The 25,520-nt window shown below is 31.8% G+C and overlaps 1 protein-coding gene across 1 annotated transcript in view; it reads left to right on the plus strand.

The window, feature by feature from the left end:
• LOC123698614 (chondroitin sulfate synthase 1) overlaps positions 1-21,296 on the plus strand; it is a 35,616-nt gene extending 14,320 nt beyond the window's left edge. Inside the window, exons 2-6 of the mRNA XM_045645333.1 lie at positions 12,444-12,584; positions 15,966-16,146; positions 16,679-16,836; positions 18,072-18,273; positions 18,584-21,296. Coding sequence (XP_045501289.1) covers positions 12,444-12,584; positions 15,966-16,146; positions 16,679-16,836; positions 18,072-18,273; positions 18,584-19,731 — 1,830 coding nt within the window. The 3' untranslated portion in view covers positions 19,732-21,296. The remainder of the gene's footprint in view (positions 1-12,443; positions 12,585-15,965; positions 16,147-16,678; positions 16,837-18,071; positions 18,274-18,583) is intronic.
• Positions 21,297-25,520: the final 4,224 nt, after the last annotated feature.

Raw genomic sequence — 25,520 nt, forward strand, 5'->3', positions numbered from 1 at the left:
GCAAGTGTGCCGATGTATTTGAGTGTCACTTTATAAAAACTATATGACGATATTACATGCTACTAGCTCCGCCCGCGGTTTCACGCGCGTGCCACGTTTCATAACCGCGATGCCTTTCATCATCTGTCATTCAATTATTTCATCATTTAATTTACGCTAATTCACTAATAAATTTACATACAGATTTTCATTACAAAATTCATCCAAATCAGTAACTAATAAATAATAATATACCTATTATCAGTAGGTAGATCATCATTATCATTATATTATATTTGCGAATAAAAATGTATTTGCGATTTAATTTATATATACTTATATGAAACAATTTCAATTATTGATGCGAATTCTTTTGATCTCTACCTACATTTCAATAATTTCACTGATAGAAAGTAAAGATAGGCAATTTATTTTCTTTGAATTAAAATCGATTGTCGGACAATTAAACTACAGAATTTGCTTATTACATAATTGGAACGGCAATATGCTTAGTTGACGCATCGAGGGACAAAAATAATACGCATAATATTATTATTAGCTTGTAGGGTGACTATATCTTACTGTAAGTATTAAATTCAAAGGTTTTTAAATAATTTATAACTCGTTTTTTATTACAATGGTTATGGGAATTATAAATCGATTTTCTCACGTACATAAAGCCGATTATTTAAATCATAATTAAATACAAACATATGTATTCTGTTCTACACCTCAGAGACACGATACTGCTCAGTGCACACTTTATATTACATTAAAATATTGTGTATTTACTATTTAATGTAACAACATATTGTTCCATTTTAATTTTTAATTTATTCAATTATTCTTGCAAACTTTTCTAGACGTTATGAATAATATCAATAATAATTGATTCAGAATGTCGCTTCCGAGATTAATCGAAATGTAACTTCACCAACCCAAGAATATCTTCAATAATTGAGCAATAAGCCAATGTTTTTTCAAATGACCACCTGAGAGTGGAAATACAGTATTGTAAAATCATAAATTATGCAGTCAGTACTGTAAGAATACATAGTCACGCCATGTTTACGCGAGTGCAAACGTGGCACCGCGAATGACTGAACTGAAACCTAGACGAGTCTAGATTTCAGTTAAAATTGTCTGTCGATTTGTGTCGATTGTCTCCCGGATAGCGACCTTGCTGCAGTGTCGTGGGTTCGAAATAAAAAAACTAAATGTGAAGAGACGAATAAAAATTATTTAAAGATTATTCGAAAATACATCTGCAATTTTAGTACATCATAATTATGTATTTTTCTTTAAAGATATTCTTTTGACGCAAATTATAAACATGAGAACATATTTTACACTGTTTGCAGTTGGGTAGTTAAAATGATTAAAATTTTAGCTCGAGACGGTTCGCAACAAACTTTCTAGGTCTAAAGGCAAACATGACATACACACACACACACAATGCACTATACATACATGTGTGTATACTTATACACACAGATTTACCTTTTTCATATTCAAATATATGCACACACAAATCTACACCTCTAACTCATAAACACAAGTTTCATCATCAGTAGGTTACATTAAAACGCTTCTAACAACCAATCAGCAATCGAGATGCATTCTATCGCCGGTAATTGAATCTTGGCCAAGATGGATCACCGCATTACCACTGACCTTCATACGAGCCGTGATTTATGAGCCGCTTTCTATAGCGATAGCCCACGATGTGTAATTATCATGTTTAAATTGTATTTCCTTGACCTTGATTTTGATAAGGAATTTAGTATGCCGTAAAGTATTAGATTACGTTTCTGTTTTAGTATTTAGTGATTGGTCCAGTTCGTAATTGTTTGTTTCCAATTAAAAGTACCTAGTAGTCTATTTATGCCAAGAAAGTAATGTATGTACCTTATCAGTAGATCCATTTTGAATCTCATAAACGAAAATTGAATAGTATTTTTTGTTTTAGGATGCATATGCTTATGCATTTAATAAATAAGTTGTTATTCACAATGACTGCGCGCGCTCTATTAAGCTAAACATAAAATTATAATTAGTTTTAAATTATAACATTTTTCAATTTGTGTTCATATGAAACTTTTATTAGCTGCTATAAAACCTAGTTTAATGGTCGGACCGGTAAAAGAATAAAATCATCCTTTGATCCTTTTCCGGGAATAATAAGAAACACATGCTTTAATAAAGTTGTCTTAGATAATTATTAATTACTAATTTAAAAAATAAAATGTCTAAAACGAAGTACTTGTCATGATAAAAATACTAAATATTCACATACTAGCACCTTGTACTAGAATAATTTTACGATTCTTGAGGGTTTAAAAGAAATTTAGTGGCATGATAACATGATATCTAAATGTAGATAGGATAGAGGCGTTTGATAGTTATATTGTTTCTTTTCCTTTTATTATGTTTTCTTACCTTCTTTATTACATCATCGACTCCTTTGTCTCTCAGACGTGCACTGATTGATCTTTATTGTGAGTTAACTCGACCCCAATTAATTAAACCGATATAGGTTTAAAATTTAACAAGTTATTGACACGATTTATGAACTTATTCAGGACAGAGGTGGGTCGGCCAATTGACCAAATTGTCGGCGAAATTGACTGCATTGTGTTGGTATCATGTTTTGGTAACAATTTGCTTTGTAAGTTACTCTTTGTTTTGGTTTACGCTTCACTAGAGTTCCCAGTGTTGAGTGTATACTATTATCGACTGAAATAAAATAGGTTTAGGTTATAATTCATCTTATTGTCGAAAATATGCAAGTCTATGTGACGATGATTATTCTCTTGTCGGTATAAACTGTTGAACAGTTAATAATTATAATAAGATGCTGCTGTAATATACTACTGTTTATTATAAACTCACAGCAGTACAATATTAATAAGGTACTCACAAAATAAATTATTTTTTTGAGTGATTTGGCAAAATTACAAATATCTCTGTTAATATATTGTAGGTACTTGCAAATTGCAAAACTACCCACGGGTGCGATGTCGCATATATCTATGATATAGGTATAAGTATATGTACTGCCTTTAAATAATGCAATCGATTCTAAACAATAGATGCACAAGCGCAGCCTCTCACTCTTAGCCTTCTTTCTGAAGGACGTCTGCCTACAAAAATATACATAAGTTTAATAAATTGTTAGTTATTAACAAATAACTTGTAGTTGCTACGATATGATTATGAGCAGACCTCAAAATATAATTACTCTTGTTATTATACACAGTACAGTAGTAGTAGTGAGTACAGTTATTTTTAGAAATTAAATACATATTTGATATTGTGCACTGTTTTATTCTATACATATTTACCTTTTTATTAATAAAGAGGTTGTTTACAAATTAATCAAACAGTTATTTAAATTTCCTTATAATGATCTAAATTTTTATATTATGCTTTAAAATGCGAACACAAGAGAATTGAGAAACAAGGTTTTTTGTTAGGGCCCGGGGTCTCACTGATCCTAAAATAGGTTACCTGTCAACTATTTCCAACGGGTTGATGCGTTTTTAATGATTTCTTAGAAATTTATGAATAATATAAGAATTAAAGCAAGTTCGTGAAGCTTTTTACGAAATGTTTCTTTACAATAATATACGTCATACGTGGTATCTAAAAGAAACTATTGATCATTGTACAAGTGTGCATTTTGGAATAGTGTAATCTTGTGTTCTTTATTTGTTTAATAAAAACTACTAATATTTCTTAATTATATACCTATACATAGTACGTTATATAATTATATTCATTGTGTTGCTACAAAGCGGACATCTTTAATTTCCTATTGTTTCGCGTAACGCGAATGTCGTCAAAATTTGAACAATACACAATATAGTGATAATGACTTACGTAACATCATTTTGAAGAACTACCTTTAATTAATGTTATGAATCTAAAAAACATTGAAGATTTAAAACTATAATATCGTGGCGGTAATATACCGACAGTTTTAGCATTATTTATATGTAAATAATATTACAAAACATAGTATTACAACATAAGTAAAAGTAAAAGGATTGTTTCTCTACACTTTAAAGTTCAAAGGTTCACGGTAATTTTTTTCAACGAACTCCAATAAAATTTGAAGTAGTTGTAAACACTTTCAATTTTAAAAAATAATAAGTATCAAGTGTTTGCGAGATAAATTCGCCAATGATTGGCTGCGGTCACTGAACTCAGCCAATGGTGTTATTACAAGAAATTGCCATGCTGTTAAAGCTTGTGCAGTGTGAAGGAAGCGAGGCGATAGATAACATTCCCAAAAAAATAAAAATGTTTTGCTTAGTTTCTACTGTTTCATTTATTGCTAAACACATATGTTCGTGTGTATGGGAATGACTTGTGTTAATTTTTATATTGATTGTTGATTTAATTTTAATTATTATATGTATAGAATATAGATAACGAATATATTCTTGCAAATTTAAATAATTGTTACATTCTTATTATAGCGTAGATACTATTTCATATGAGACGCGAAGCTCTTTTTTAGCTACGCATTGCAGACAAATACTTAGTAGGTACTTACTACTATTTATTCCTATATTATTTTAAAGAGATTATCGCTTAAAAAAAAATCATTTTTAATAATATAATAAATAATTCCACAACATAGCTATCGCTTATCTCGCACTGGTTAACAAACTGGATCCATCCGGATGCTGCATTACTTTTTGAACTTAAACTCATTTGCGGGAAGTTTTTGCACGGCTGAAACATTTTAATGGAAAATCAACTTAATTACCAGCAAACAGAATCTAATTTTGCATCGAAATTTTAAATTAATTATGTGATTAGTTTTATTGTATATAAGAGTTGTATCTTATATTGATAATGTAGTGTATTGTGTAACGAGATGTTTAACTTAAGTAGGATTTAATGTGTTCATTTTTTTGGCTTCTTCCCAAACTAATTTGGTCAAATTATGTGGCTTCTTTGGGGAAAAAAGTTTCGTGATTACATATAATATGAAACATTTAACTATTAGTTTGCAATTTAACACATTGTATAAGGAAATATAACAACATTTTAACCTCCCTAACCTTACAGAAATATTGTCATTATAGTGCGGTTTCTCCATATTGCGATATAAAAAAAATAAATAAAACGATCTTCATATTAGACTTTTGTGCAGTTCGCTTCTGTTTTTCAATTTGATTAACATTATCAAATATTTATTTATTATTATTATTATTTACAAAATGACTACTAAGGTCTCCAGTCTCCACAAGCACTCTGGAACACAAAGTCTTCGCTATCGCGTTGACAGACAAATAGACAAACAATAACAATAGACAAACGTATATGTGTATTCCTAATACGTATAGCAGAGTACCTAATACATATTATATAAAAATTACTGAAATATTCCAATATAATATGTACTCTTATAGGGTACAAAGAAAATACTATTGCCATGATGAAATCAACCATGAGTCGTAGGTACATATTAACTACGCACAAGGAATAATTAGGAAATACTTTATCTCATTACTCTTAATACGAAGTTAAAGATAAACATGGGCCAATATCTAAAAATATCTATACTTGATAAATACACGTTATCGTGGTGTAACTGGGTCGCCTAAAATTGAAGTAATATATCACTATTTCGTACATTGGGTGCAATTGCCGAAGACATGACTTATTCTTCTTCAATTTAAACTCATTCTGGGTATTGTTTTGCGAATATTGATTTGGATATTAGGTGATTAATAAGTGTATTTATCCCAAATAGTACAATTTACTTAAAGATTATTGTCATCATAACGAGCGTCTTTATAATAATGAGAGAGCTCGTGACTGTCTTTTCTGATAGCTAAAAATCATCAAAATGTTTAAGTATCTTTTCCACGATTTACATAAAATAATGTTATTTTCCAACAAATTATTACTGAAGTAGTCAGAATAAGACGTTGTTAAATACTTACATAAGATATGTTGCTTATTTTGTAATATTACCTTGACTGCTTGTGGTTATGTCTTGAATGTCACAAAAATTGACGTACTGTACACTATGACGCAGTTAATAATGCATTAATTGGCATATATGTGTTAAAAACATTGTAGCATATGTAAACCTTATGTAAAATTGTTTATTTTGTCAGCTTGTTTAATAATTTATAATTTTACCCTTCAAATAACTGCTATAATTGAGGTAACCATTTGTTGCGTAAAGGCTTCACAATTATACATATACAGAGTGTCCCAGAAGTCGACGTCAAGCCGAAATTTCCATACTTAATACCTATTATAGATGCGAAAGTAACTCTGTGTCTGTCATTCTGTCTGTATACTATTTAACAGCTAAAGCACTGAACCAATCTCGATGAAATTTCGTAGAAAGGTAGACCTGAGAAAACACAAGGTAGATTTAAACCTGTGAATTCCAGGAACGGGACACTTGCGGGTTTTCCCTTGAGCGTGCGAAACCGCGGGCGGAAAGCTAGTAATTTATATGTTCTCATATATAATATACAAGGTCGGTGTGTCGCCGGCGGATTGGCGTATCCTTGCACATTTCGTATATCCGTCATATCCTTACGGACAAGTGGGTGCTTCCTTTGTTCATCTCAATGTGTCGCTAAACGGTGCACCTGGGGATTTGCACGCGATTCCTTGCATTAACTACAAAGTAGTGCATAGAGTAAAAAGGTCAGAAGAACTCCTGTGTAAGTTAGGACGGCTGTGTTACACATTTTGTTGGTGGTAGGTACACATGTGGCAATAAGTATGATTAGTCAGGGTTATTTTTTTTTTGCAAAAAATAGAAGTAGGTACCTAGTAGAGATAAAAACTGGACCTTTTTATGTTTTCCTTTATTGTTTTGGTTTTAATTTGTACAATATTATATTGAATAATAAATGAAAGGATTATAAATTAACTATGTAGCATACGTCAACAACATTTATTGAGGCTTGTAACGTGAACAAATCCAAGTTTGTTAGCATACTGAAAAGGTTTAATCTGTGATGGTACAATGACAATTTAGAAAGTAGAATTTGTAAATAACTAAATGGGCGTAAATGTACAGAGTGTTTATGAGCATTTCGTTAATTATTTTCACATTGAAATTTCTAAATAACGGAATGACTTCTAGTAATCTGACTAGTGACTACAACATCTAGCTTTCTCGTTACTATAATTATAAAGTAGTAGACAGTATATTTGTTTATTATGTCTATAACAAAGATCATGTTGGTAATAGAGACACAAAGAGAAGATAATCGTATCATTTCTTCGTAATTAAATTACTGTAAATAAATAAAATAGATATGATAGTCATGTGAGTATTAATATTACACAGTCAATAAGAATTCAATAACAACTTTATATAGATAATAATGTGTAGATTATAATACATAGGCGTGTTTTTTATTGATTTACTAATAGGCTCGGAATCTTAGATATTTAATTATACCTTGTTTAACATTGCATCTATTAGGTTAAGAATGTTTTAATTGGATATAACGTAACTTCTTTCAACGGTTTTCAATTAGTAGACTTCCTGAAAATAGCTAATGCTGCATTCTTAGCACATATTTATAAAGATTATTGGATATTATAAGAGACTACTTAGCCGTTAGCGTAATGATATATGGCCTTCCTCGATAAATGGGCTATCTAACATCAATTAATTTTTCAAATCGGACCAGTAGTTCCTGAGATTCAACAAACAAACAAACACACTCTTCAGCTTTATAATATTAGTATAGATTAGGCCTTTACGTGATATCTGCTGGACGATGGAGTGCTAAGATCGTCTCTTTGACTCCGGACTGCTATTGAATCCGGAAATTCCCAAATATATTATGTAGGTACTTTATATATGACATGGTATTCGAACCCTAGCCTTATTGATCTTTTAATCTTATATGATAACTACAGATACGTGAATTTATTTTATTACTAATTTTAAAAGCTTCGCAATTTTTTTTCGGAATGGAACGGTAAATTATAAATACATCAAAGTTTAAAACCTTGTTAGTTGTAGTAATGGCATTTATTTAAATTTTAAAGGAAATACTTTTAGTGAAAGGAAGCCGTTTATATATTAAGTTGTATTATAATTGCTGATATGTAATAAAATAATGGACAGAAAATCGATAACCATGCAGGGGTTATAAATAAAATAACTTGTGAGTATTGGGTACCAGATGTATGTCGAATTGGGTATGTCGACGAAAAAAAACCTCTACTACCTCTTTCTAAAAAGAAATCGAGTCGAACGCATCTTCACTAATATTACGAATGATACGACGAAGTAATATTTGATTGTATAATTTCACAATCTTATAACACAAAATGGCAAAGAGGTAGATTATATACCCACCTCTTTGCTGGCGCAAAGGCTTAGAAGCACACTACAAAAGGCCTACTTTTATCCAGTACACATGAATGAAACCGCGTGTTGTAGCTAGCTTTATATTATACCTACTGCTGAATAATTGGAAGCCCATTATAACTTCCAAGGTTGCAGTTTGCCGACGAATTTGGAGAGATAATTTGCAAACAATAGTTAGATCAAAAGAATTGGCCCTCTGCATTCTGTTACGGTAATTTTAATATGTATCTATAAATAAATATTAACTACCTTTTCATATTATTGTCACAGTATTACAATATTATTTTCTATTCCTACAATAATATTCCCTATTGTGTTATTGTGTCTCGAGGGGTAATAGAAAGCTGGTAAACTGTAAAGGTCGTTAGGTTTAAATTTCTAAAATCGCGTAAGTGTTAATTTTCGTACGTTGTTGCAATTTGACTTGCTAATCCATTAGATATGTGTCAATATTTTACGGATATCTCAGCAAGTGTTAAAAAAGATCAGTGTATGTATTTATTAAATTTACTGATACCGAGACGACAAAGTTGTGTAATTATAAGATTAGATATCAACACCTAATTTAAAATAATTTCTAATGATATTATTTATAAAGATACAATATCAAATAAGTAGGTACAAACTCACTGAAATATATGTATTGTTTTTATAGTGAATAGGGATATCAATGCCGGAAATAAATTAAAATGATTTAAGAACACTCTTAATCTTTCTACTCTACACTTTACAGCATCACTATTTGGGTTCTTTATAAACTCATGCGCGTCAAAATTGCACACACTCCATTGGTTAAATAAAATCAAGCTATTTTCGTATAATTGCAGATACTTACAACAAACAGCTCGTGCTTCAACAGGAGTATAGAATTACAATTTACAAATTCCATCTATTAAATCGTTAGTAATTACCCACGTGTTCAGTTTTGTTATTTTAAAATCTTTACAAGAAACAGTGCAAGTGATGTAGATAAAGTCTAAACATCCTATGTGAGTTAAAAGTAGATTGTGTAGGCCAATGTTTAAATTTGAGTATATCGTTTATTGAGTGAGTTGACCCACTTACGTTGTTTTGATTTCTATTGATGTTTCAACCTCATTCTGGGAATATTTCTTTGCAATATTAGGTTTAGTAACTTAGGTGGTTGCCTTTTTAGCTTTTATATTTCGGCCTTTTAATAAACAATTTTCGTCAGTCGTTGTCTAGCTGAGGCATCTTAGGCGCATGCGATGCCTATGCTGCGTTCGCCTACACCCGAGACTGCTGCTGGCTTCAGTCAAAGGGTGAAATTCAAATTTATTTCAAGGATTGCCCGATGGCTTTTGCCAAACCAGTTCTTCCGCGAAAAGATTGTGTTTCGGGATTTGACTATAACAGATATATTTTTGGAGCTACAAAATAATATTCATATTCATACATTAATATGTATACTTTACTTAAACCTTTGATCTCAATTACCTCTTCTAAGGTACTACAGATTGTAGATCATAAGAGCAAATCAATAAAATTGGAATCTGCGCTTAAATACCAATTGCGGCACAGGGCACTTCAGATTATGTGGTTACTGGGTTAGTGAGCTTCATAAAATGGATTTAACTCTACGCAGAACTAATTTTATTATACTTTGATACCGCATTCCGAATTAGCACCTAGTTATGTCCCGCGGTTTCACCTGCCGATAGCAGTAGACACCAGACTTTGACAGTGCGTTTTCAACTATTTTCATTCCAAATTTCATTGATATCGCTGATTAGCAATAAAAGGGAAACAGACAGACATTCAAATTTATAATAATTTATATTAGAGTATGGAATATGGATATAAAAACGTCACTCACAGTCGACGTTTAGCGTATTGATGCGAAATAATATTAATTAGTAAAATATTGATGAATATTCATGAACCTTTCCGAGTGCCGCAGTAATGGGTTATTAAGTTTTGATAAATACTCGTCCTTATAAATATTTAAAACATTTTTATACATATATTGAGTAGTGCTTTTAAGATAATTCCAGACTGCGAGATAAATCCAATTAGGATTAAACAAGTATTTATTTATATTCTTACTATACGATTAACTTATAATCAAACGATCCTAAGAAAAAGTTTCACAAATTTTTAAAACTAACCGTTTTCAATAACCACATTTTCTATAATATATGCTTTTGTATAGACTAATAAATTGAACATTTTACTGGAAGTATTGGTAAGGTTAGCAAAAGTGTTAATACTAAGTGTAAAACTGTTAGGTATCTTTTAAGTCTATAAACACAGGGGATAATATAATGTGTGTGCTTACAAGCCAGAGGCAGAGATAAGACAGAAAACATTCTATATCTTATTTCTTAAGTCAAATATTTACTGATAAATATAAAATAGGAGAAATAATGTAAACAAAAAGGTATTGATCGAATAATCGGTAAAATAAGGCATAATAACAGAATCTTACGATTATGAGCGCTGATAAGAAATGGTAATTAATTCTAATTAATTTTACTGCGACCCTTAAGGGCCCTTAGTAGGTGAAAACGGCAAAATGGACTGTTTTCTATGAGCTATAATTGAAAATATTGAAGTTTTTTCGCACTGAAATTTCTAATACGTATTACAGAACGTATGTGTGATGGGATGACTGTTTCCAAAACACGATTGGAAAAATTTTGCTCGATAAAAAAAAATCCTGAAGTTACCTCTAAAATATCATATAAATGCTCAATACAACTGTAATTTACGATAATAATTCGTATAAAATCACAAATACATAGGTATTTACCTTCCCGATTTCTTGACTGTTTTAGATTTCGAAAATACTAAATATTTTCATTCACTTTTTGATAAAAATGTGAATGGCGCTTACGATTTTTAGTTTCGAGCACGTTGATTCCATACTAAACGCGGACCCCCTCACCGCTTACCTCAGGCCCGAATAGCTGAATTTTCGCTGACCGCCTAACCCCCCTTAAACTTCACGGTTGATAAACGGTCATAATTCATAATGCACTATTTTAGCATTAATATTATGTAGTTTTGAATATTGATATGATAAGCGATTCTCGGCTCTATTTGTTTGCCAGCTAAGGTTTGTTTTTCTTTTTACTTAATTGAAAGACTGAACAAGTAACGAAAATTTAAACGAACAATCAGTATTAGGATTTAGAAGTAAAAACCTGTGATTCCTATAAAAAAACAAGCGTAAATAAACAGTTAATACCTATCTGAAAAGTCATTTCACTGTTAGACACACTGTTGTTTTGATCTTCGGTTGTTTTTAATTTTAAACTGGCAAAAACAGTGCTGTGATTGTTCAATGAAGGTCTTCATGGTCTTCATATTATTTATATTATTTCCTAGTTAAGTGTATTTAACAATCATCACGCTAATCGTGTTATGGGCTATGGCACCTAAATAATGTTGTTTTTATAAATTGCACGGCAACAACGATTACAATATAAACATTTAAAATATAAACTCGTTGAACAGGAAAATGCATTCTTAGAAACTTTCTGACGCTAAAATGTTTGCACAAAATATCTCGGAAATGGCTATTCTGTTTAACGTTTAATCAAAGGGATAGAGGATAGCGGTTGTAAAAATTTTAATGTATCCTGTGTCCCTTTTCTGGGAATTCAAAATTATCACTTAAGCTATTTTTTAAAAGATGTATTAAATGAAAAATAGCAAGTTATAAGTTTTTACATTATCTATATGAAATAACATATCTCGTAAAATCTATTTTTAATGCAAATATGTATTTTAAATAGCTTGGAATATATAAAATAACATATGATCTGATATAGGTTATGCAGAAAAACGCATGTTTGTATTTAGGCTGCAGTACCCTGTAGTCTGTACAAGACTAATGCAAAGCTGTTTAATTTTTTTTCTACAGATTAAATCCGTCCTTATGGAATGATTGATTAAGAGTAACAAGAATCCATTCAAATATCAATACATTTTAATCAAATAACATGTTCAAAACGCAATATTTTAAAGAATATGGTTTCTATACGATAGTAGGTTGGTATGGATAGTAGTCACACAACACTCAGATAATAAAACAACTAACAATCCACCCGCATGTTTCCAGATGCAAACGATCCTGCATCACAACAGCAGTGGCTCTGCCGCGTACACTGGCCGTTTGAAGAAGCGGGAGGTCCACCGCGCCATCTCGCTACATCCCGTTAAGGATCACAGGCAGATGTACAGATTGCATACTTATTTTAAGGTAAATGTCTTGGAGGACATTAATTTTAAGGTGAAATATGTTTGGATCGCCTTTATAAAATGTTAGGTAAGGTAAGGTATGTAAGGTATTACAATATATTTCCTACAGTTAGGCAACGCCTTGTAATACTGTGGTAAGGCCGGTAAGGGTATGTGATGCGTTTGGAGCGACTTAATGAAGGTTAGGTTTATAGCAATAAGCTGCAGTTTAATTATGTGTTATGAACGTTTCTAATTAGTGAGAGCTTGTTGAGATCAATAAAAATAATTATATTAATTTTTCAACACCTCTCAACCTAAAATTACTCGAAAACATGACTTTCCATTTGGTGAAATCGGGTAAAAATTTAATCCTTTTGGTCGGGTTGTGTACGAACGACTAATCACCTGCTTGGCCTTTAATTAAATAACTCAGAGAAACAGATGTGAAATGCCCCTTTCCCCTCACACACGGACTTCAGTTCTTGAACTGAGTACGGTCTACTTAAAACCAAAAGTTAAAACAAAGCTTTTCTTAAACTCTGTGATTTTAGTTTTGATATAGATTGTTTTATTATTTTTCAGATTTATAACGCAAACAATAAGATTTGGTATTTGTCATATTTATGTTTAGATGGCAAAATATTTTTCATTGCTTTTCATGTAGGTATAAAATAATTTATAATTCTCACGGTCCCGTCCTAAAGGTTGCATTTTATAAAGCTTACATGCATCCACAATATAAAATGATGATTAATAAACTATCTTCTTTACAAGCGGATGTCTGTCTATTTTTTCTATCGTATAATTTAACTATCTTTTGCCTGCGGCTTCGCTTGCGTGCACTTCGCTTTTGCTGACGGGCATTTCTCATACAACAAAAAATTGTGTTTTGAACTTTACGTTTTTTTTCTACGAGTTTTAATGCGTTGAAATTATTAAATTTTTAATTTCCACATTGCATGCTTTAGATAGTTTAGGACTTGATAAAGGCGTGAGAAGTGTCTGGAAATATTTATTTAGGTATTAAATTCATACTATTATTAGTAGAGCCTATAGCCTTCCTCGGTAAATGGGCTATCTGACACCGAAACAATTTTTCAAATCGGACCAGTAGTTCCTGAGATTAGCGCGTTCAAATAAACAAACAAATTTTCAGCTTAAATATATTAGTGTAGATAATTTTGAATTAAATGTTGGCCTACTCCAACTGGTAAACTAACTTCAATGTGTGCTTTTATCGATGGATTTTGTTTGTTGACTATACAGTTTTTAGATTATTTTTCATACAGGATCAGCAAGAGGACTTAATTGGAACATAATTAAGTCATCACCACAGATTACTATTAAATTTATATTACTTATTTACTATTAAAACAGACTCTAAAGGTTTATGGGCCGTAAACATTCTGGACTAGTAATTATACCAACAATATTTATGGTGAATGAAATGTAGCTCGGTAGGCTTTGAATATAAGATAATTATGTCTCTGTTACCGCGGCCATTCCTCATCTAGTTACTTAAGATTGCCATAAATAATATTGTATTGGGCTTCTGTTATTTAATGCTTCTAGGAAATATATGACTTGTTTGATGTTTCCTGTAGGTATTTATTATTGGCTGTATGTTTGTCTATTTTTATCGGATAATCTTTGAAACAGTTAGGGTGGTTTTGATTGTGTTGTTGTGGTAAATAGATGATTTGTAATAAGTAGCAACTAGGACCGTTATCACATAATTTGGTTGATCATACAAAAAAAAATATGAAATCCATTTCTAGATACATTTACATACTTTAATTTTGTGATCCAGTGGCAATTTCATTCCTTGCTTTCGTTTTAAAATATAATTTACAAATTAAATATAAAACTAAAAACGTTTGATAGCCTGACCAACATGTCTGAAATGCAGTCTACCAATATTTGCATTGGCGGGAAATAACAAAGGTGGAATGACCTCGTTGTGCGCAAAAACCTTTGCAACCCGTTTTCGTGAAGGTTTATCATTAGATTTATTGTGGCGTTTGTATTTTTATTAACACTAGGTATAACAAGCTATGTCGTTTCGTTTTCATATTATAATGGTGACATAATATGATTTCCAGTATATCAAGTATATTTTAAATTAGACTCTTTTTTCCCTGCCTACTCTATGAACTAGAAGAGGGTTATGTATTTTGTATATTTACATGTAGATATTCCAATAAGAAAATACATTGTACATGTATTAAAATAACAGTTAAAGTAGATGCAGTTAATAGTCAAAAGTTGTGAGTCAGTGATGGCTCTAATAAAAAATCGAGACACGACGAACGTGCAAAACATTTTGATTAAAGTTTAAATCAATTTGCACATTGTTCTCATCGGCTATCGGTACTGTTTAAATTGGTGCATCGTGATACAGAAAGTTGATGATCTTTATCCTATAGTATAGATAACATTAGTATAGATAAGGTATACATTAAGACGTTTTTAAGTTTGTGAGGATGTAGGGGGAAATCTCTGGATCCACTGAACTGCTTTTCAAAAATCTTTTACTCTTACCGAGTATAATAGGCTATTTTTTCATCCCAGTCGAACCTAGGGGCAATATCGGCGAATAAAATCTAAAATCTTGAGTGTATTTTAAAGAACACTTTTTTTTCAATGTAAAAAACAAGCTTTTATATCTATATTTAGTAGTTTTATTATACTGGAAATTTGATATTTTACAACCTAATAAACACGAATGTTAAATGTATTTTATATAAAGAAAATAAATAGCAATTGTAGGTATACTGGCGCCATAAGCAAACCGGTACACGCGAGGAATTTGCTTAGGTATACATGTTAAATACTATATAACTTACTTAACAAATTTAAAATCATATTAACAACTAGTTTTATTTTAGTGGATTAGGTATATGTACATTTTATGATTTACCTTTTTACGTTGGAGGATGTGCTGCTAGTAAAATTCTATAAATGAGACAAACTTGTAATCTTTCCCAGCAAAATCTTGCCGCTTGCTGAGGATATGGCTGTCAAAACCGGTGGTACCTGATGGTTATGTATTTATAACCATCAGGTACCATCAGGTTGTTCAGATGTTATTTTTACAAAAATATAATGTAATAGTCTATGGCTGTTTCTAAACTATGTATAGTCTATGTATAAAGGTAATCTATTTCTATTCTAATATCCATAAACAGTTTCCGTTATAATATGTATTAGCATGAAGATGGAACGTGTATGAATATTTTAGTAACACTGTAATATAGGTAATAAAAAATTATAAATATTATATCCGTATTGTATCTAATCTATATGGGTAAAAAATTACTTCCAATTTTTAGAAGCAGTACAAAAGCACCTAATGAGGTGCACACCTAAATAATGATTTAAGTTCATCTATATTTTCCAGAACCTCAAAATCCAAGATCTGCGGGAAACATCACTAGACCTGCACAGAGAAATCGCATCATCAGTGAAGGAGCTTGGAGTGGAACAGGACCAGGTAGCTGATTACGAGCTGCCGGGGGGTGTTCCGCTGTTCCCCGCGAAGATGGGCACACCAGGGTATTTGGGGAATAATAAGATATTAGGTGAGCGTCTATTGTGTCATTTTATTGAATGGCTGGAGGTTGTTTAACCCATTGATCCCCAAGCGGCCCGATCGGTCGACGACACAATAGATTTTCTACTGTGTCTGATTCCGGGGCCTGAGTTATTAAAAAGACAATTGTTTGACCTTGATTTTAAGTTATAGAAAAGATAAAAAAGGGACAGACCGGAAGACATCTAAATAGGAAAGAGGAAATATTTGATTGTTTGTATGTATTTCGGGTTAATCTGGGTGAAGTCGTAAACAAGTTTCATGTCAAAGTTAGCTGCGTATAGTACTAACCTAAAATATTTTTTATGTACCTACCTAACTATAGCAAAAAGTTATTTTTAGCAAAGCATAGGTCAGGGACGATAGATAAAAAATGGCTATAAATTATCATATATATTTTCCTTATTTAATTTTTAGTGTGATTAAACTAATAATTGTATTGTTGCTTTTTATTCCTCACACCTTTTTCATCAATTCCAAATTCTGTTTCGTTAATTAACCATACATTTGTAACATTTCAGGTGCACCCATAGATCTCAACAGATATAAAGCAAACACAGTAGAAGACATCATTCCTTTCGACTACATCAGCAAATCTATCTACTCCATGAGCCACTCCAACCCCAAAAGAAGAATCGAGAGCCCTCTGAAAGAAGCCCTTGATGACGTCATTAGAGAGGTAAACGATATTGAAATAACAATTCATAGCGTTTATAAGAGTGGAAGATCAGGAGAGGAGTATTTTCGTGTAATCCACGTTTGTTATCAAATCTAACAAAAGAGATATTTATTGGAACCCTTGACATCTGGATGATAATTGAAATAAGAATTTGAGATAAATTGCAATAATTTAATAATAAATTTAAACACATTCTTTCAAGGAGCATTGTTATTTCTGCATTTACTTGATAATTAAAATCTTTATATAATGAAAGTAAAAGATTAGTCTTCTTCAGTGCATTCAATCTCGAATATTTTTATCTATAAGTGGAAAAATATCTTGATTGATATAATATCTCATCACTTGACATTTTAACGCTTCTTTTTCTTTTCTGAAGTACTTAGTCTGATTATTATCATTTGATATCAACTTGCTGTTACTATGGGTTTAAGTTTATTCAAATAATCGTAGACGTCTTTATTATTTTTATTGGGTCCGATACATTTTAATTCTTTTAACTATGTGTTCAAACTTTTAATATTTACGATAATTATTTTGCTCGCTATATTAAATATTTTTATGATAAAATATGTAAATGGGTAGGTAGATATTTTTTACAATTTTTTTAACATTAAGATATCTATCATCTAACCGTTGTTTATTTATAATCTTAGTCTCTTGAGAATTATTTTCGGGTTGAATAATGATGAACCTTGATATGTTATTCGTTTGATATCTATCTAACGTCCATACGAAATTTTGTTTACTATCTAGATTTGAAATAGAAATAAACATACTATTTGCATAATTATAATATTGTCATTTATCAGTTAAGACTTATCCTGTTTCGGCTTCAGTCGCTTTGGTAATAAAGGATAGATACGGTCGAAATTACAATATCAACTACTTAGCTTAATCTATACTAATATTATAAAGCTGAAGAGTTTGTTTGTTTGTTTGAACGCGCTAATCTCAGGAACTACTGGTTCGATTTGAAAAATTCTTTCGGTGTAAGGTAGCCCATTTTTCGAGGCTATATAATAACATCATGCTAAGACCAATATGAGCGGAGCAATGCGGGTGCGGGTAAAACCCCGTGGCACAGCTAGTATATATTAAATACAAGTTAATCAACTACACCTATTTAAAACATGAATGAATTACCTTCAAACATTAAAGAAACTTCCTAATTACCTCGCTTCAGACTACAATGTCGTACTAAAACTATAATCAATTCCTTGTTTACATTACAGGTAATGGAAATAATAAACGCGCCATCCCGTCAGCGCGGCCGGGTGATCGACTTCAACGAGCTGTTATACGGGTACACGAGGTTGCAGCCGCTGCACGGAGTGGACCATGTTCTGGACCTGCTGCTGAAGTACAGGAGGTATAGGGGCAGGAAGATGACGGCAGCTGTTCGACGGCATGCGTACTTGCAGCAGACTTTTACAGGTTTGTTGAATTTTTTAGTATAATGTGAGTAATTCTTTATGTGGATGATTTGTTTGGAATTTTGATTTTCACTTACCTTTAGGAGGGTCCGAATAATTAACTTTTCCCTTGTTATAATATGCTTATGCTATTTATATGAAAAATAAGAACAAGAAATTCACGTTTCTTGAAGTAACATTATTTAAAAATTTCAATTATAATTGTTAATCTACTTACGTTATATTAATTTTTATACTCTTATATTGTCCCTGGCTTAAAATGTATTATTGAATTTTATAATTTGATAAAATAAACCTCATATGATTTTCAGGAACTGAAATAAGAGAACTGCCAATGGGTGAGCCGCCGCCATTCGAAGAACCAGAACTACTCGAGGAAATTAACATGAAAGATCCTCTCGATTACGAAGACTTCGATGAGCCGAGTCCGCAACCAGCCGGCTTCCTCGACAAGCTTAACGTCAAAGAGGCCATCGAAAGTGGTCTCATGAAACTGCAGAATAACCTCCCTAACGTATTGAAGTGGAGTGACGATGATTATGAATATCCCATCTACGACAGAAGGATACATTTCATCCTACCGCTTCTGGGAAGACAGGAGATATTCGGACGTTTCATGAAGAACTACGAAGATATCGTGCTCAATAGCAATGAAGCTGTTAGTTTAATAGTCGTTTTATACTTGGATAGCAAGAATCCACTCGATTACAGAAATGCGGAAGCCTTGATAGATCATTATAATGATCTGTACGGGAAAGTCATAAAAATAGTGCACATGGGATCCACTACGTTCTCCAGAGGTGCAGCTTTAACAGAAGGACTCAAGGAATGCTCAAGTGATGATTTAGTGTTCTTTATAGATGTGGATATGATGTTTAACCACATCACGCTCAGGCGCATTAGAATTAACACAGTGAAATACAATCAAGTGTACTCACCAATAGTGTTCAGTGAATATAATCCTGATGTCGTAAACGGAGAGGATTATAACAAATTCATAGGTGAAACACTAGTGACTAATACAGATATAGGTAAATTTTTAGATAGTGATACTCCTAAATCAGACAGGGAGCTAGCGGACTTGAAATATAGCAAAGAAATACACGAGGATCTAGGTTATTTTAGGCAATACGGTTTCGGTATACTTAGCATGTACAAATGTGACTTTGAAAGGGTCGGTGGTTTCGATTTGAATATCAAAGGCTGGGGTTTAGAAGATGTACAGTTTTTCGAAACGTTAATTAAGTCAAATTTAACTGTGTTTAGGATAGCAGACGAGAGCTTGGTGCATAAATTTCATTCGGTGGACTGTGATAAGAATTTAGAAAAGAGTCAGTTTTTGATGTGTTTGGGAACGAAGGCATCTACTTATGGTAGTGATAAACACATGACTTATTATATGTTAAATCATCCAGAAGTGTTGTGGCCCCAGGACAGCAACGAGAAAGGTGCTAGCTAGCACAGGGTTTGAGCTAGTCTCGATTATAAAATACTATGACAATTTTAGCATTTACGTAAGTATCTGTAAAGGAATGTATAGCAATTGTATATTTTATGACGCAGTATTGTGATTTTAGTTTGTTGTATATTGAACAAATATTGTTGAGATGAAAGTTTAATTCAAAGGTAGGTTACTTTTGCAATTAGATATGGTTGTTTGGTATTATTATTCTTGTTTTATACATGTAAATAGAGGAACTATATTTTTGTAAGCATTTATAAATTGTAAGATGTATTATGTACATATTTTTCCTATCGAAGTAGACTAATATTATAAATCTTATTTGTATAATACGACGCCTTCAGAAGGCAGCTCCATTCGAAACACTTAATAATAATTTTACATAGTGATATCTTTTAAATCTAATTTATACTTTGTCTCTTTCTATGGTCAAATATCTTAAGATAGAAAGAGATAGAATGATTTGAATAAGCTTAATTTTATAAAATGTGGTCCTCTCTTAGCTAATTGTTGTAAATTATTAAATATTGTTGGTAAGTATATTTCGCCAATAATAAATTTATAATTTAATAACTATTTGTAATAATTTCAGTCATAGGTATCTATAACTTTGTCAATCTATTAGAGCTAGCGCGCAAGAGCAACTTTTGTCTCCGCAACTATTTTGTCTCTCCCATCTATGGGCTAGTATGAAAGTGCGTGCACGTAGCGACGCAACTCCCCATAGAGTTGATGGGAGAGACAAAATAGTTGCGGAGACAAAAGTTGCTCTTGCGCGCTAGCGCCTAGCTCTATTGTTGATGAAATCGAGATTTGATATGAACAATATTTCTTTTGTTTTACTATTTGCATCAAACAAAGAACTGCGAAATCCAATTTTAATTTGATGGCATGAAAAAGGATAAAGAAAGTTAAATTATTTGAGCATCGGTCAATCCAATTATGCTTTATTGCATACTTTGGTAAGAAATAAGTTTCAATTGGTAGATAACAATTATTGTAGTAAATGGTTTTTAAAATGTAACAAGCAAAAATGAATTAATATTGTTTTACTTACGACCAAACATATTATAAAAGTCATTAGACCTATTACGATATTGTATTTAAATGATTGTATTGTATATTATTGTATTTAATGATATCAAAATGAACAAAACAGTTTTAGTAAATGATGGTAGTAGATCCCCGCTATTTATTAGAATTTAGAACTTTAGTTGTAGAACAATATTTGAAATTTTATAATGCAATAGTAAATTCATCTGCCTTGATGTTTATTTTGTTACTACATAAATAAGCATTTAAAGTATCATCTATATGCATACCAATTTAGCTTAAATCGGTTCACCTATTTTTGCGTGCAAAGGAAACACAGACGCCATTTTTAAAAACATTGGATCCTTGATAAAAATAAGTAGGATGGAATATGGTGCGTTGTTTTCTGTCATAATTTAGGTAGAGTAGGTATTTGAAGTGAAACTTCTTTATCGAGGTTGGAAAAAAATTTAGTGTAACATTTTTTCATTACGCGTGACATTTTTCCGATACGCGCCATCTTTTTTTATCCCTACCCGTGATACGCGTGATTCGACGTATTTCTGTAAAGTTGCATATATAGTAAATTATTTTCGAAAAAATAAGGTCATAAAGAAGTTTCACTTCTTACGTGTGTACACTAGTACACGCACACATTTTTTTATATCTATCGAGCATGATAAGTCAGCCCGTAACCATACTATAAGCACAGCTGTAAGGTTTATAGCGTAAATAATATTTAAAAAAGCGATAAAATAAGATGTATATGAATTAAAAATGGTGCCTATTTAAATATCAATTAATTGGCTGTGTAAGAATACTAAATTTATATCGCCAAGGTCCAAATTGTGATACTCTATAGGACGAAATATTCATTGCAATCTGTTGTATTATGACAACTCATATTTAAGTTGTGCTAAGTGCCAATTAAGTTAAGTAGGTAATTACCGCAATATTATTGTGTGGATATTGTTTTATACTTGATATTGTAATTTAAATCATAATTATAAGGTGAGAGTTCAGAATAAAATGAAAGAATGCTGCGATTAAATGTATGTTTTATTAAAATGTGTCTTATTTAATTCCCTAAGAAATGTGTCACATGAAAATGCTATATTAAGCTGAAAATACAATATATTTTTATATGATGAAAATATACTAAACACGACTGAGCCTAAAATATAATATCTTTGTCTATATCCTGTTTTCCGAATCGGTGGTAAATGTTAAAATATGTAATGACGATTCGAAAGTGCTTCTAAAAGAAGTCTAATTGAATAAATAAATGTTTCAGTTTATCTCGGCACCTCTTGGCTAGACTATCGTAGAGCCTATTAATTTTTTTTTCAGTTAATAACTTAGTTGAAGCGGAGTTGAATTCAACCAACCAAAAGTCATCAATGCGTGTATCCGTCTTGAGTTGCATAAAGTAACTGCCGCACTCATTTCTTTCCTAGATTACTAACTCTCCGCCTGCGGCTTCACTTGCGTATTCGGACGCCATTCTTGGGAAATGAGATGATGTGGTAAAATGTGTTACATAGGTATTCGCATTCTCGCCTCTTAACTATCATCCGACACAAAAATCATATAAAAAATTGACGTGAAAGATAGACAAACAAACACAATTTCACATTGAAATATTAGTAAGTAGGTAAGGATTTAGAATAAAGTTAAATGCGAAAGTTTGTGAAGATGGATGGATGAATAATGGATCAAGGGCGGATCCGGGGGGAGGGGGGTGATGGGGGTCATGATTGTGATGCCTGAAATTTTATGAATTTGTTTCTTATTTGAATGTCCAAATCTCAAAAAATAAAGGTTAGAATTGAATTGATGTTGGATAGTTCATATACCAAGGAAGGCAGGCAATAGGAGCGGAGTCGCAATGAAAAATGTAAAAGCGGGAAAAAGTATTCCTAGTGCGGCTGAAACAGCGAGCTATTAAAACAATTAAGCCATCATCTAATCGCACTTTCAAGTCAACATAGACTCAGAGCAATACACAGACAATACGAGAAGGTGCGATGCGTCAAGCGGTTTCTGCCACTATGCACCTATAATTAAACGTTACAAATCGTCTGCAATAAACTACACATCTTTAAAAATGTCATAACGGCCGCAGCAATAGCTAAAACAATAATTAACACAATTTTTTCAACTTTCACACAGTAATTACGCTTGCGTCACATAGGTGCTGCCATTATCTTATTGTGGTTTATGTAACGCTGTATTATGTCCGAGATTTAAACGATTAGTCGTGGGATTGCATTTCATAATGATCAAACGATGGTAGCGGCCAAGTGGGTCGCTGGAGGCCATTAGGAACGAGATAACTGTAGGTGTATGGGGAAAGAAAATCTCGTCCGATTCAAAATTAGATTTTTTAATCTGTTTACCTACGCAGTCCCTGTGGGCGCTAATGTGACTTGTTGCGGGTTCACCAATTGATTTTTATGAAAAAACAAGTTTTCCTTTTGGTAAGAGGATGAGTAGGTAGTCCATGTTACCACGTGGTGATAAAAATTAAATCCATTACAATACTTTAATCTTTTTATTAAAATACAGTATTTTTTAACCATCTAGTTATCCATCATCAGTATTGTATATTGTCTATAACATATAGGTACATTTTATCAACAAATAACAATAAATTCGCGTTTTCAATGGCCCACAATCACGAGAATAATCTTTCATCGCTAAAAAGTGCGCATTTGCAATCGTACAAAGCTGAAGAAATCTAAAGATGTAGGTACTCGAGATCCATTGGTTGGTGCCCCGGCGTTGCGCGTCATAGAGCGGGTCAAGTGCGACTTGAGCCACAGCTTGAGCGCTAGAAAGCGGGTAGACCGTAGAACATCTTTGAGCTGCGTTATGGTATAATGAGAAAACTGCAATATATGCAATTAAATTATATGTACGTCTAAATAACAGAGCTTTTTAAAATAATTGTTGTAAAAAAGAATTGTCGAAATAACACAGCATTTTATTACCTACATTATTGTTATTATATTGATAATAAATATCGAAAGTTTGAGATAATTAAATATCTTCAAGCGAAGAGTGAACCTTCTAGGGAAGCGTGCTCCATCTTAGGTCACATCTCAGCTTACTATCAGGCCAGATCGTGGTCAAGTGCTTCCCTGTCGGACAATAAAAAAAAATAAAAAAAAATCTCTAAATTGCCAGATTTATCTTAAAGTGACCGTCACTAGCAGAATAGTTAAGAAATAAAAACAAAACGATCTTACAAAAGAAGTGATTAAAACTACTTTTATGTTCGAAAAATTAATCAAATTCAAATCTCTCAATATTGCAAACAAAAATTTCAGCGCCTGCACATTTACGTTAGCAACGTCGAAACTTTTTTATGTACGCTCTTTATTCCGTGTTTATGAATATTTAGGTAGTACTTACCTATTATTCATTTATTATTACCTACATTGAGTTACTATGTACTAAATTAAAACAAACTAAATAAACGATGGATATTAAAAAAACTGAATCTTTTGGAGGGAAAAAACTAAATAGCGCATAGTTTAAAAAAGTCGCTTTCTCTGTTCCTGCACAACCCTTGTATGCTTAAATTTTTAAAACTACCAATGCAACTCATTTGTTACGCTTTTTTTAATAGATAGAATTATTCAATATATAGGTTTTATTAGTACCTAAATAATTTATAATTTATTAGGTTTTAGGCAAAGCCGCGGGCGGAAAGACAGTCGTATGTAAATTGAAAAATCTAATTTCTAATGAGGTTGTAAAACTGCTTCAGTTTGTAAGAACTATTAATAAACATCTTGTTTAGTCATATTTTTATGATACATAAAACATGACTTAAATATTACTTCACGTCTTTTGAAAATATTCAAATTTATGAATAATCTTTTTATAATTTATAATCCTTGTTGTTACATCATGTTCTTAATTATAATTTATATTTAAAATTTGGATTTGAATTACAATGCAGTAAACATAAATTAATTAAAAGAAAAACATAAGGGAAAGTTGCGTCTGTATGTAAATTTGATGAATGTTTTTGATAAGTTCTCTTATAAATGAAGACATTTAAATGTATAATGTGTTTGTTATCGTTAAAATCTTGCGAACATGCTTGCTTTGCTTTGTTTAGTTGCGACTTGCGTGTGCATTATTATTTTCATCATCTTGGCACATGATTTGTCTTCTTTGTAATAAGAAAAGATGAAAAGGGAGGAAAGAATTAATTATGTTTTAATTATAATTTTCATCTGAATAGGCGAAAAACATTAATTGAAGGGTTTTTTTAATATCGTGCGGATTTTAACACGCACGCGGGACTGCCCCACCCGCGCCATGCGGAATAATGTTTGTTGCTGTAAACTAGGATCTAGCCTCGCATCCCGTTTGCGATTTTTATGAATTATTGTAAAAAATACGTGCATGAATACGGCACTTACGGATGCTATGATTGCGTTTACGTTTACGTTCGGTAGGTACGAAATTAGAAATCTGCATAATATTAAAAAAATCTTTAGGGGGTAATTTTGTTTGATTACTGAACAGGTATTTCTCTGTATATAATATATTTAAAAAATATTTTTTACACCGAATTGATATGGAAAATGAAATGAAATTTAAATGTATTATAAATTATGTGCAGTCATTGAGTTACTATATTATGTACTACGTACGTACGTACTTAGTACTTACAGAGTAACTCAATGTGTGCAGTGCATAATTTTTATGTGGGCAAAGGGATAAAGAAACAGATA

This window comes from Colias croceus, chromosome 16, assembly GCF_905220415.1.
Source record: "Colias croceus chromosome 16, ilColCroc2.1".
Lineage (NCBI taxonomy): Eukaryota > Metazoa > Arthropoda > Insecta > Lepidoptera > Pieridae > Colias > Colias croceus.